This window comes from Achroia grisella, unplaced genomic scaffold, assembly GCF_030625045.1.
Source record: "Achroia grisella isolate CSIRO2021 unplaced genomic scaffold, CSIRO_AGI_Agris_v1 utg1971, whole genome shotgun sequence".
Lineage (NCBI taxonomy): Eukaryota > Metazoa > Arthropoda > Insecta > Lepidoptera > Pyralidae > Achroia > Achroia grisella.
Window position 1 is genome coordinate 25,905 of NW_026712700.1, and position 13,839 is coordinate 39,743.

At 37.6% G+C, this 13,839-nt stretch overlaps 1 protein-coding gene across 1 annotated transcript; it reads right to left on the reverse strand.

Moving 5' to 3' along the window:
• Positions 1 to 2,654: 2,654 nt before the first annotated feature.
• Positions 2,655 to 13,531, reverse strand: LOC131841855 (general transcription factor 3C polypeptide 5-like). Its single transcript, XM_059190211.1, is given in 10 exon segments — positions 2,655 to 2,772; positions 2,978 to 3,160; positions 3,773 to 3,954; positions 4,724 to 4,934; positions 5,367 to 5,652; positions 5,904 to 6,015; positions 6,302 to 6,448; positions 6,451 to 6,508; positions 13,070 to 13,254; positions 13,393 to 13,531. Coding segments are annotated over 9 exon segments (1,362 nt in total). The 5' UTR covers positions 13,175 to 13,254; positions 13,393 to 13,531; the 3' UTR covers positions 2,655 to 2,694.
• Positions 13,532 to 13,839: the final 308 nt, after the last annotated feature.

The window sequence follows — 13,839 nt, forward strand, 5'->3', positions numbered from 1 at the left end:
CTTCAGAATCACATTAAATTTCTATCTGAATTACTATAATAAACCATGATAATTTTCTTTCTCACTTAACTTAGATTCAGAACAAAGTACATGTGCAATATATATTCTTTATTCCAAATTATTTATGACTAACGGATGGATTAGGTTAGTTCAAAGTACATCGAGCATTTATCTATGTATGTATCATGTTTTTAACTACTATTTGTGAATCATTCATTATACTAAATATAATTATAGAGAAACAAAAGTATATATTATTTCAGTTTCTATAAGCAACAGCAAAGTAGCTGACCCATCACCCAACTGATAGCAAATAGCAACCGTCGCCTACAAACATAAACAGCACTACCATCACGTCTTAATCTGCCGCCTATATATGTAGGTATATTTTTTAGATAATATATGTATTTGCATGCATTATAATATGATTTTTATTAACTCGTAATATTTCGACAATTAGTTTATTAAGAAATTAAATACTTTTCAGCAAGAAATAGTGATGCGCGGTATTTCTTACCATGACCTTCGCCGTCCAGGAATTTACTTCTGCATGTTCCTGTTCATCGTACGAGCTACATTTCAAAATCTTTCACATTGCAGGCCATGAATGATTTGCCATAAAAACCAACGCTACCAAATTCATATATAAATCTAATTTACGCTAATATCTTTACCAAAACCAAATTAATACTTTATCGATTTTCAAAATTAAATACTTTTTTTCTTACCTACTCATCTGAATATTCACTGTTGATTTGTATTATATTTAAATGTATATGTATGTATGTATAGTTATATTTATAAATATTGTTTATATGTGTAATTATTTATTTAACGTTATGTATTATATAATTATTATGGACTCGTTTAATCAGAATCATAGATTTTTGTTCATTGTTATTTTTAATTTATATCTATATATAAAATGCAGCGCTAACATAAATCTCTGATTGCCCTATGGTTGACTAGGAGAAAATACCTAAAGCTGTTAAGTAGCCAGGTACAACTAGATATATCTATGTATTTGTGCATTAAAGTTTTAATAAACAAATTTCTCTCATCATTTCTTACTCAAAAGAAAACAATTCGTCGTCGAAAACCACAGTGGACTCATCATATCCGAGTCAATAAACTTTACTCTACCTAGACGTGTTCTAGAGTGAAGACCGCGTCAGCAAAAGTAGTCTAGGGCAACTTGTGATCGTGTGGAGTAATCATATAATAGGCACATATGGCACTGCACCGGATATATTAGTTTTCTATTTTTTTAAGTCGTGGTGTACTATTTCGCAATATTTTATTTATTGAATATTAAGCTCTTAATTATAATTATTACTGTTTATTACATAAAAAAGGAATTTATCATTTACAGACTGTCAGGTTAAGTTAGTCCAGAAATCGGTAATGTGTTAAGTACGTAATCAGTAATATGGTGGTCCACAAACTGGCAAAAATTCTTACAATTATTATTTTAGATTCTATTGGGTTAATAAAATCCTCCAATAGTTTTTCTCATATCTTATCTTTGACGATCTCGATGGTCTAGTAGTTTAGCACACCGCTGCACCGCTTTACTTTAGATGGTTGCGGGTTCGACTCCTCGCACGGCACAGACATTTATATTCATGAGAATAGTTGATTGTATGGGTCTGGGTGTTTTCTATGTATAATATGTATGTATTTTTATCAGTTATCATCAGTACATGTCTTACTACTATATCTTATGGTACTTAAAATGAAAACAAGCTAAACAGCACCGTTGCAATTACAAAAAACACTGACGCCTATCGAATATCTATATATAAGTGTCGTTGTCACTCTTATAGATACATCCGTATTCCCACCCAGTCCTATCATTAGCATTATCATCTAACCCTTTAAACCGGAAGACAAAATGCAAGCAGCCGACAGTAATATTGTAGAATGTTTAATTACAAGTTAACTAACTTATTTATCACAAATATAATTAGATACTTGTTTACTACTGATATTGTATCAATGTCGTGATTAATTAACCATTTTAACGTAATGTATCAACAAGCATAGATGCAATAATCACTAACTCTACTTAGTAGTAAGTACCTATTATTTAATGACAGTCTTGTATTCTTTTTAAATTAACTTAATTTGTCATTGAAATGGTTGACTTTGTAAAATGTCATCTGTTAGGTACCTCGGTCTCACGTATTTCAACTACTAAACAGCTTGCTTTATATGTTTTAGTTATAGCTACCCTCGAACGATAACTGCAAGTTCAAGATACGAGACATGACATCTTAGTACCTCTGGATTGACAACGCATGATACACACCACTCGATAACGTGATGTGCCAACAAATAAACAAACATCTATCCATTTTCTTCCACATTAGTCTACAACAGTCCAGAAAATACTAAGATTGTTGACTACATTTAATATTAAACAAAGAGATGTGATGGTGCTTTTAGCACGAACAGTCTAACAAAAAGTTTTAAAACTAAAATATTCGGAATTATTACTTGTTTTCCCGTTTTCCGTTTTATGCTACAAACACATTTATCATTAAGATGTGAGATCATATGATAATGTCTATTGTTTTGGATGAAATAACTGAAATAAACGAAAGTAAGTAAATACGATTTAAATATGACATGTTGCATTAAAAATAATCAGGGACGGTTATGAAATAATATTTTTATTCTTATGTTATATATTTATTGGCCTTCGTCAACTTCGGTTCCCGTGGCTCCGCTACCATCATCCTCCGAGTTCTCTTCATCGCTACTTCCATCCTGAACAAAAAATAAAAATGTCTTCAAAATCCAATACTGAGGTCATATGGGTTAGTATTGCATTAGAATATATACTCATAGAAATAAACTATATTTAAATAAACTCACACATGTTTGTTAATATTTAACAACCATTTGGTCTAGTACAAAGTGATCTTTGGTACAATATTACTATTATAAAAAACAAAACTTTCAAAATATTAACCTCAAATTTCATTTCAGCAGTATAATTCGATTTCACCATCTGTTTAAGGTATTCGAACATGTGGTCGCGACACGTCTCCTCGCCTTTGGGCGGCAGCCAGCCGCGCTTAGGATGACAGAGATATCCAGGTGATGGTTCTTTTGCCAATAACTCTTCAACTTCTGGTAATTTAATATCACATAACTGCAAAAATAAATTTACAAATGATAAGTTTCATGTATTGCAAGATGAGCCCGCGACTTCATATCCGTGCGCTGTCATAGTCATAATAACAATAGTTTATAACGTTTTTGTTTATTGACCTATTGGCATAAGACTAATAACTTAGTACATTAATGAAAATACACAAATCTGTTTAGCTCTGTCTAAGATTTGAGCTCAAAACGCACTGACAAAGAGACAAATATTCTTAAAATATTTCCTTTTGGATTGTTAAAAAATTGATAAATCAATCCATCATCAATCCATCAGTAATCGTTTTCCCATATATATCCCATGTACAGATAACAATCAGTTACATGTATAGTTGTATTGGGTACATGTTTTATTATTATGTGTATAAAAGAGGTATTTTGCCTGTATTGGGCAACATACAGGCAAAATACCTCTTACCTTACCTTCTTAGAAGGAAAGAACACAAAGGGAATGAAGATATAAGTAGAAAAATCATCCATCACCTACCATAGGATTACCAAGTTATCTTTAGCTTGCTAATCAAATAATCAGTTATAGTTCGGGTATCAAACGATCCCTATGATGTTGTTTTATATATTAATAATAATGCATTTATTTAACCTGATAATATACTTGACGCTGAGCTGGCGGTACCCCAGGTCGGAAATAAACAGCAGCTTCCGATATTTCCTCAGTCCCACTGTTGGGATCATTGACTCTTCGCCGTTTCTGGGCGTTACGTACGCGGTCTGCTCGTTTGTAATGTGCGTACTCACGTGTCATAACCACAGAGTGTACGCCCACTGGAAACATTAAATTCTACTTGAAGTAAAAACAAACAAATTGTATTTACATAATATATATAGAAAATACCCAGACCAATACAAACAATGATACTCATATAGTCAATACAAATGTTTGTAATGTGCAATGTCGTGGAATGGACACAGAAATCATCAGAAGTACGGCACATCGCTATACTTCCGATGGTTGCGATTTTACTATAAATCGATGCAACAGAGACCTCGTCGTATGATTGACGAATATAACATCATTATATAGTATAAAATGAAGCCGTTGTCGCTGTCTGTCCCTATGTATGCTTAAATCTTTAAAACTAAGCAACGGGTTTTAAAGCGGTTTATTTTAATAGACAAGAGTGGTTCTAGAGGAAGTTTATATAATGATATTTGGATTTTTTTAGAACCCTATTATAACGATCCCCGAGACCGGGACTGCACAATTTGAAATTATACACAGCATTACATCAATCCCCTACATAATTTAGGATACCTTAATCCATATGAAAAAAGATAGTAAACATCTACGAGTATAATGCCCAAATGCAAGCCAACTTTTATTAACAAAATTTGGCTTATAATCCACATTTCCTAGTACATTGTAGGCTACAAACAGCAATCTCACAGTTCCGAGTATATGTAGGCATTTAACACTACGTCTCCATTCTTAATTCAATATACACCTTTATAGAATCTAATCTGGTACCACACTTATGTTAAATCACATATAATAGAAATAGATTATTTATCATTAATTTAAAAGATCTTTTACCTGTATGCCGTACTCTAAAATCTAATGACTGGTACATCCGGGCAGCAGGGTCTTTGCGGGGATCGTATCCATACTTCACCCACAGCATTTTCCAAGGGCCAGATTTCATATAAAATGCCAAACACGGCAAAATTATTTTCAATGAAGGTGTCCTAACTTTGCTGTGGTATTTAATTAAATTCATTGACCAAATAGGTCTTTCCTCAAACATCTGAAAATGTAGTATATTTTATTGAAAATAGATCAATCTCAAGACAATTCACACAGCGGCATCTAGTCCCATAGTCATGTTATGGATACTAGACAAATTATATAAAAGCATAGAAAACTCCCAGATTAATAGGAACCAACATACTCCTGAATATAAATGTTTGTACCGTGCAAGGAATCGAACCTGTGACCATCTGAATTTAGGCAATGTGCTAGACCATTAGACTGCCAAGACCATATTATTAAGGTATATAGATATTTCAATAGATCAAATTATTATATAAAAATAACAAGTAAACTTTAGGTGGGGTATTATTTTGTTTAGATATATATTGTGCACCTGCCTGTGCTACCAGCATATGCTAACTAGGCATCAATTAGAGTTTACAGAAAAAGCAAAATATTGTGTTTCTAAAAAAATTTCCAAACATACCTTTTGAATAAGTTCATATTCATTTTGTATTAAAGGATAAACTAACATTCTTTCAATTTTCTGTTTTAAATAAAATTCTTGTGGGTCTGTAGGTAAATTGTCAATTAGATTGAAGGGTATACCAGCTGTGGGCATACCTCTCTCCAGTCTCAATCTATAATGAAGGTTATCTTCATTATCTGAATTTGACTTCTTTTCTTGATACCGTTTGTCTGTGTACATATAGCCTATTGGTTTATCAGATCTTGTAAAGTGTGATGGAACAATAAATAGTTCTGCAGGTTCTCTGCAAATAAAAAAAAAGCTGTTCATATTGTATAATATTACATAACTAATTACTTATTAGAATAAAATGCATTATAAATGGCAAGATAGAACAGAAGAAGTGAAGAAGCATTGGAAGTGCCAATAAAATTATCTTTAGAAATAAATAAGTCATAGTAATAAATAAGTTATTTTTTAATAAATATAATAAATAAATAGGCTATTTGTTTACTTTACACCATTGCATGATTAAAACAATGTGCAGATACTTACGACATGAAACTAATTTCATCTAAGCCTGTTGGTAGCAACTTTTCCAACAGGCATTGCCCTTGACTAGACCCCGGGTTTTCCTTAACAGGAAGATACTGGAAGTCACACATAGCTACAAATTTAGAACAGACATCTTTATTTTTACATTTAATACATATATTTCAATATAAAAAAATATATTGTCAGTTTTAAACATACTTTATTTTCTAGAATAAAATAATAAAGTGATTTTATTACATAACAGCATTGTAATTTGCTAAATATCAATTGTAAAGAAAGTAGCCTACATATAGTTGTGGAGAGTCAAATATTATTAATATTATAATTAAATATAATGACTTAACTATATGTTATTTATTAATTTGCAATACAAAAAATTAATATAAAGTATTACTAACATTCAAATTTGAAGATTTTGCTCACTCTTCCAACAATTGTAGCAGACACAAGTTCTTTCTTTATTTCATTGTTTTTATTAGTTGTTTTCACTTTAACTTTTATCACAACACCAGCTGTAGGCTTAGCATCTGCATATATTTTTTTACATAAGGATTGTCTGGCTGAAAGCACAAGCCTAGACGTTTCTTATTTGGATGTGAATAGACCTGAATACAATAACATAAATACATAATGTATATCTTAAGAAAAGCAACAAAACCTATTACTATTATAATATTGTTTTATATATACCATAAAATTATATGTGTTAAGATCCAGTTAACAATATAGACAATGTCTATTATAATATTAGTTTTATAACACAAAATAACATACTATCATCCAACTTCCCATAGTTTTACAAGTTCATGATGAGACGTTTGTATTTGAATTTTAACCAGTTACACAGGTATTCAATGACTTACTGCACCACAACAGTTTATACTGCATGTATTATATATTTAATATATATATTGGTATAATTTTAGTTTAGTTTCAGCTGTCATAATGTCAGGGTATGATCAAGCTTAAAAGTTGATAGCAAGTAAGTGCGAAACCTAGCCTGCTTTTCGGCTGGAGAGGACCACAAAATCCGCTCCTCCAAAGTTGCCGGTCCCAAGCCCGGATAAATAGCGAGGGTCTTTGTATACAGTATATGTATGTATATTATAAAATAACTTACAAGTAGTGTCATATTTATATTAATATATATTTCTTCTCTTTCAAACTATCATATTTATTTCAATCAGCTGCACCTAGTAGGTGAGTCTGCAGCACATATGTATATATATTGTATCAATAGTGTATTTATAAATAAAATGTGCCCGGGCAAGCACCAGAACTAATTATAGCCTACTTATATATATTTACCTATATACTATTAAATTTAAATAGCTTCCTGCACCTACCTGCGCTAAGGCCTGCGCAGTTGAGCGCCGTAAGCGGGGAAGACGGGATCCTGGGAGGTTGAGTCAATCGGAGGTCGGAGCAGTTACTTTCGGGCGACAACACGCCTCCTTTGGCCCATATTTCTGGCGAAACGGTCGCCTGAGCAGCCAGCCACTGCTCGGGAAATGGTCTAGTGCTTTACCGTCACAGGAGCACGGCGAGGAGTGGGAAGGTCTCTTCGGAGAAGGTAGTCGGCCATGCTGACGGGGTAAGGCACTGTGGAAGTTCTCTAGCCGCAGTTGTCCGAACTCCCGATGTCGCGCAAAGACGCCACCTTTCTGCTCCTAGATCCACTCGAGAAGATCCTGGTGCCATTGCGGCATCCCCATTTGCGGGCTCCGAGGAGGGTGGGACATCGAGTGGACGACTTTTAAATATTCTCATGACATTGAGAAACTGCTTGAAGGAAGTACCTTGGACGAAAATGAACGCCAAGAACTTTCATCCGATGACGGAAACTGTTTGGAGATGGTTGTTGAGCCTACAGGGACGGATGACCTAGGTCTAACGCCCAAAAAGGACTCAAAGCCAAAACCAAAACGAAGGAGGTTAACAGGAGCAGCGCGGAAACGCCTAAAACTGTTAATAGCCGCCAACATCAAGGCTGATGAAGCCTTAGAACTCTGCCGGAAGCCAATGCGAGACCAGCCCTCAGAGGTAAGATCCATCAAGCGCCCACGGTCAGAGGAGGTGTCCCCAAAGGAGCATACGCACAAAGCGCCTCGCGTGGCGCAGCCGTCGCCCACCGGGAAAGGTACCCAGGCAGCGGAGACTGCAAAGTCACCAGCGCCTACTGTACCTCAGACACCTAGAGTCACATACCAGGCACTTGCGACACCAGGTGGCTCTTCAAGCCCAATGGTGTTTGCACCAACAAGTGTCACTAGTAGCTCAACTAAGCGTTCTACGAATACGGCCCACCAGTTGCGAACGCCTGCACCCAAGCAGCGCGTAACGACTACAGGGACGGACGTAAACGCAAGGGAGGAAACTGCAACCTATAAGGACGCTCTCAAATCGTTCCGAGTGGGGATCCGACACACGGTCCCAATGACGGACGAAATGATGAGCATGGTGCGCTCCTCAGTTCTCCGGGAAGTTGGCAAGATCACGGAAGCTGGGAAGGGCCCTCGATTTGTAGGTTGCAGTTTCAAACCTGGTTGGCTGCTAATCACTTGCCAGAATGAGCCGACCAAAATATGGCTGGAGAGCATAACGCCCTCCCTAAAACCCTGGGCCGTCGCAGAACTCTCTGTGTTGGACGAGAGAGCGATGCCCAAACCAGCCATTGGAACGGCCTTCATCCCCAGTTCGGAGACAAGGTCGGTCGATGAGGCACTCAGAATGCTGAAGTCCCAAAATGACTGCCTAAATTCCGAACTGTGGAAAATACTCAACCGTAAGGCTGAAGAGAACGGTACAGTCCTGACCGTATCTCTGGACGAGCCTTCGGTTGACTTCCTCAAAACACAGGACTATAAAGTCAACCTTGGCTTTAAAAAGGTCCTGTTCCGGGTCAAGGGGATCTCCACGCCTACACAGCAGCCTACTTCGGACGGTAATGGAAGATCTGCCACAGAAATACCCACACCATCCGAAGCGGCGAAGGGCGTAGACACCAACGCCAAACCCGCCAGAGGCAGCTTTCCCCAGCCAAAGGGGACCTCGCAGACGAGGATCCCCAGTTTCAAGACGGGACGGAAAGATCGCGGCAGGAGCGCCACAGCTTCCAATCGCAACCCAAAGGGACGCCCACGTCCCACAGGGAAGGCGAAAGGAAGCTGCTAACACGCCCACACGCAAGAAATGTATCAGAGCCAACATTGTCCAGGTCAACTTACATCATGCTATGGCAGCAACAGCGGTCATAGAAAACCTCTTCCGCAAAAACGACCTGGACCTTGCTCTGATACAAGAGCCATGGCTCAACAAAGCCACGCCTTTAGGCCTCAATGCCTCAGGTAATATTCTTTTTAATACCACTGGCACTAAACCTAGAGCATGCATTCTTTTTAATAAGAAACTAGATTTTCTGACTGTTCCAGAACTATGTACAGATGACCTAGTGACAGCCTTCGTCAATTTCCCTGGATGCACAGGGTCAAAAGTACTGGTCTGCTCTGCATACCTACCTGGACATGATGAAAACAACAAAATCATCAAAGACCCGACAACCGGCCTACAGCCTGTGGTGGAATACGCCCGTAAGCACAAGGCCGAACTCCTCGTGGGCTGCGATGCAAACGCCCATCACACAAACTGGGGAAGCACTGACATCAACACCAGAGGTAAATCACTTGATGATTTTATACTAACCAACTGTCTTCAAATCCTAAATACAGGGTGCACACCGACGTTCGTCACTGCCACAAGACAAGAGGTACTAGATATAACACTCGCGACCGACAAACTGGCCGAATATATCACTCATTGGCATGTTAGCAATGAGAACTCCATGTCTGATTACAAGCACATCAGATTCACAATTGAGGCTGCAACAGACTCAAACCCCATACTCTACAGAAACCCAAAGGCTACAGATTGGCCTAAATACAGAGACAGTCTTACAAGCCTAATTGCGGACCTTCCGAAGAGTATCAAATCTCCTCTAGAACTAGAACTCGCTGTGGACATACTTCTAAGTGGCATAATAAGTGCCCACCAGAACAACTGTCCCATCAAAACCAAAACCGCCAAATGTAAAACCACCCTGGTGGAATAAGAGTCTAGAAAAGCTGAGGAAGAAAACTCGCAAATTATCCAACAGGGCTAAAAAGGGACCTTTCGAATGGGCCCAATATAGTAAAGCCCAAACGGAATACTACTGCGAAATTAGGAAAGCCAAAAGAGCATCATGGCGTGCTTTCTGCGAGGAGATAACTCAGACTCCCCAAGGATCCAGATTACACAAAATGCTTGCCAAGGCGCCAAATAACCAAATTGGACTTATGAAAAGGCCCAATGGTACCTATACGACATCAGAGGAAGAAACTCTACAGCTGCTATCTACAACCCACTTCCCTGATTCGGTTCATATCTCAAGAGATAAGGAGAACCCTCCAAGCTCACATCTACAAAAGCCCAACCATGAGGCGTGGAACAGAGCTGCGAGGATTTTTCGACCAAAACAATTATATGGGCTATAAAATCTTTCAAGCCATATAAATCATCGGGAGAAGATGGAATTTTCCCGGCCCTGTTACAACAAGGGCTTGACATCCTATCTCCCTATCTGGTAAGAATATTTAGAGCCAGCTTTGCCTGGGGTTTTATACCAGAACCATTAACGAAGGTCAAAGTTACCTACGTACCGAAAACCGGTCGAAGAGACTACTCGCAGCCAAAGTCTCACAGACCTATAAGCCTAACCTCTTTCATAATAAAAACCATGGAAAAGGTTCTGGACCAACACATTAGAGCTACAATCCTCGAAAATGCTCCCCTGCACAGGAATCAACATGCCTACCGCAAGGGACATTCCACAGAGACCGCCTTGCTCGAACTCACCGACAAGGTCGAGAAGGCCTTTGAGGACAAACAAATAGCTCTATGTGCATTTCTCGATATTGAGGGTGCTTTTGATAACACGCCCATAGAGACCATCTCACAGGGACTCATCCGCAAGAAAGTGGATGAAACCACCACTCAATGGATCAAAGCAATGCTCTCAAATCAAACCATTAAAACTACTCTTCACAACAGTACGTTAGAAATCCGACCTACCAAAGGATGCCCTCAAGGAGGCGTTTTATCGCCACTGCTGTGGCTACTAACGGTAGACCAGCTCTTAGATGTTATGACCAAAAACCAATTTGAGGTACAAGGCTACGCAGACGATTTAGTAGTCATGGTCAGAGGGTTCTGTGCAACAACAATATCAGACCGCATCCAAAGAGCACTAAACATCATAGTTAAATGGTGTAAGGAAAATGAATTATCAGTAAATCCTGATAAAACAGTAATTGTTCCGTTTACAAAAAGGAAGAAACTTGACAAACTTGTCATGCCTAAAGTAAATGGAAGAATATTAGAGTGCTCCAAAGAAGTCAAGTACCTGGGCGTAACCTTCGACCAAAAACTGACATGGAACACACACATAGACAACATAACTCAAAAGGCGAAAACATCCCTAGGTATAAGCCGACGGGTAGCGGGGCCCAGATGGGGAATCAACCCCAAAATTGCCCTATGGCTTTACACAGCAGTGGTGAGACCGCTTACCACCTATGCCTGCGCAATCTGGTGGAGGAAAACCCTCCAATCCACAGCTGCCACCAAGCTAAACAGCCTACAGAGAATTGCTTGTCTGATTATTACAGGAGCCATGAGCACCACGCCGGGAGCAGCTCTAGACGCATTATTGGACTTGACGCCCCTTCCTTTATTTATACAGGAAAAGGCGAAAGCCAATTTGCTCAGAATAAGTTCCCAAAGGAGGATATCTTGGCATTCCCTGGCCATAAAAACTATACAAGACTCGATTATGAGTGATCCTATTCTGGGAATGCCTGAAGACAACATGGCACCAGAGTGTAACTTTGTACAATATTACAAAATCGAAATATCTGGAAGAGACGAATGGCAAAATAACCATACACCGTCTCACTCAGAGCATGACCTAGTCTGGTTTACAGACGGGTCCAAAATAGGAGATGATGTAGGATGTGGAATATGTGGTGTAAAACCCAAAATCTGCAACTATATAGGCTTAGGAAAATACGCCTCAATCTTTCAGGCAGAGACTTACGCCTTAATTAGATGTCTGGAAGTAATCCTAAGCCTCAACTACATCAATCAGAACATATACATTTATTCGGACAGTCAAGCTGCTCTACTAGCACTTAACTCGTACGAAATCCGTTCTAAACTTATTAGAAACTGTATCCTGCTACTAAATGAAGTAGGAAGCAGAAATAATATTATACTGAGATGGGTCCCCGGGCATTCAAATATTGAAGGCAATGAGAATGCCGACCATCTGGCAAAGTTAGGGGCAAAAACCGTCCAACTGGGCCCCGAACCCTTCTGTGGTGTGCCTCGTTGCCTAAAACTGGGACATCTCAAATTAATAACCAAACGAGAAGCACTGAATCACTGGCAAGAAATGCCAGGATTAATACATTCAAAAGACCTAATATCGGGCTTCTCGACCAAATACTCCAATAGATTACTGCTATTGAGTAAAAACAACATATGCATGATGACTAGGGCCCTCACAGGACACTGCAAATTGAACAAGCATATGGCTAAGCTAGGCCTATGCACGACAAGTATCTGCAGATTCTGCCAAACTGAAGAGGAAACGCCGCTTCACATCCTATGTGGTTGTAGCCCACTCATGCATAAACGAAATATCTCCTTTGGAAAGTTTACACTCTTTCCCGAGGAGATAAAAACGATCGCTCCTAAGAATATCCTTCAATTCTTGTCCCTGACAGGTCTAGGTAGCGAACTCTGAAAAGGGCGAGCACAATAGATCTATGTAGGTCGCAGTGCTACAGGTGCTACACATCTGACAATAGCCCAAACAACCAAAAAAAAAAAAAAAAAAAAGTGCGAAATAGCTTTCCGAATAAGCGCTCCATTAAAAAAGATAACTGTGACTATTTAAAAGTGCTTAAATTTAGACAATAATAATACCTAAAATTAAATATATTATTTTGTAAACAGTCTTTAAATATATATACTTTTCATAAAGAATTTATATTATTGTGGTGCCTTATTTACATTACCATTACATTGTAGTTCTATGAAAGATTGTCTAAAACAATAATACAAACCTGCGATATATTTTTGATTCCACCCAAACATTCCAGGGCCTTTTCATCATTTTTGACAATCCCAGGAAACTGTATGCACACCAATTGTCTATTATTGTTTTCCATAATCCCGTAACTTCAATGGTAAAGTTAATGAGCAGGATTTATTTAAAATTGTAACTCATTCATAATATAAACAAGTGTTTCTGAAATGAACGAACGATGTTTGTACAAATAATAACCGGTTAATTAGAGAAGAAAACGAGAAAGATTATAAAAAATATACAATCAAAGAGGAATATTTAATGAAAATATAATATATATTTAATTGAAACTTACCTAACCTATTAATATTGTTGTAGTGGTTATAAAATTCGTCCAATTTAGACAGGCATAACCTATTAATATATACAAAATAAACAAAGTATGGCCTGTACGTTCACATTATCGTGACACGCGCAACGATTGATACTGTTGGTAACAGACCGTTCTGTGTTGCCAATTTTCTCAGATTACACATTTTATGAAACAAAACAAAATACTACAATAAATATTTCGTTTTATACCATAAAATTTGTAATTGTTTACATGCTCTTTTAATTTTAGTTAAATACCACAAAATATCTAAAATATTACTCTAAATCTAATAAAACAGTTTACGTATTTAATTTCATCTCATATCCCTTATATTCAGTGATTATAGAGGTATCATAAATATATATTTCAATTCATGTTAACTAGCAACACTGAATTTTTAAGTGCAACTAATGTGAAGTGACTATAATTTAGTA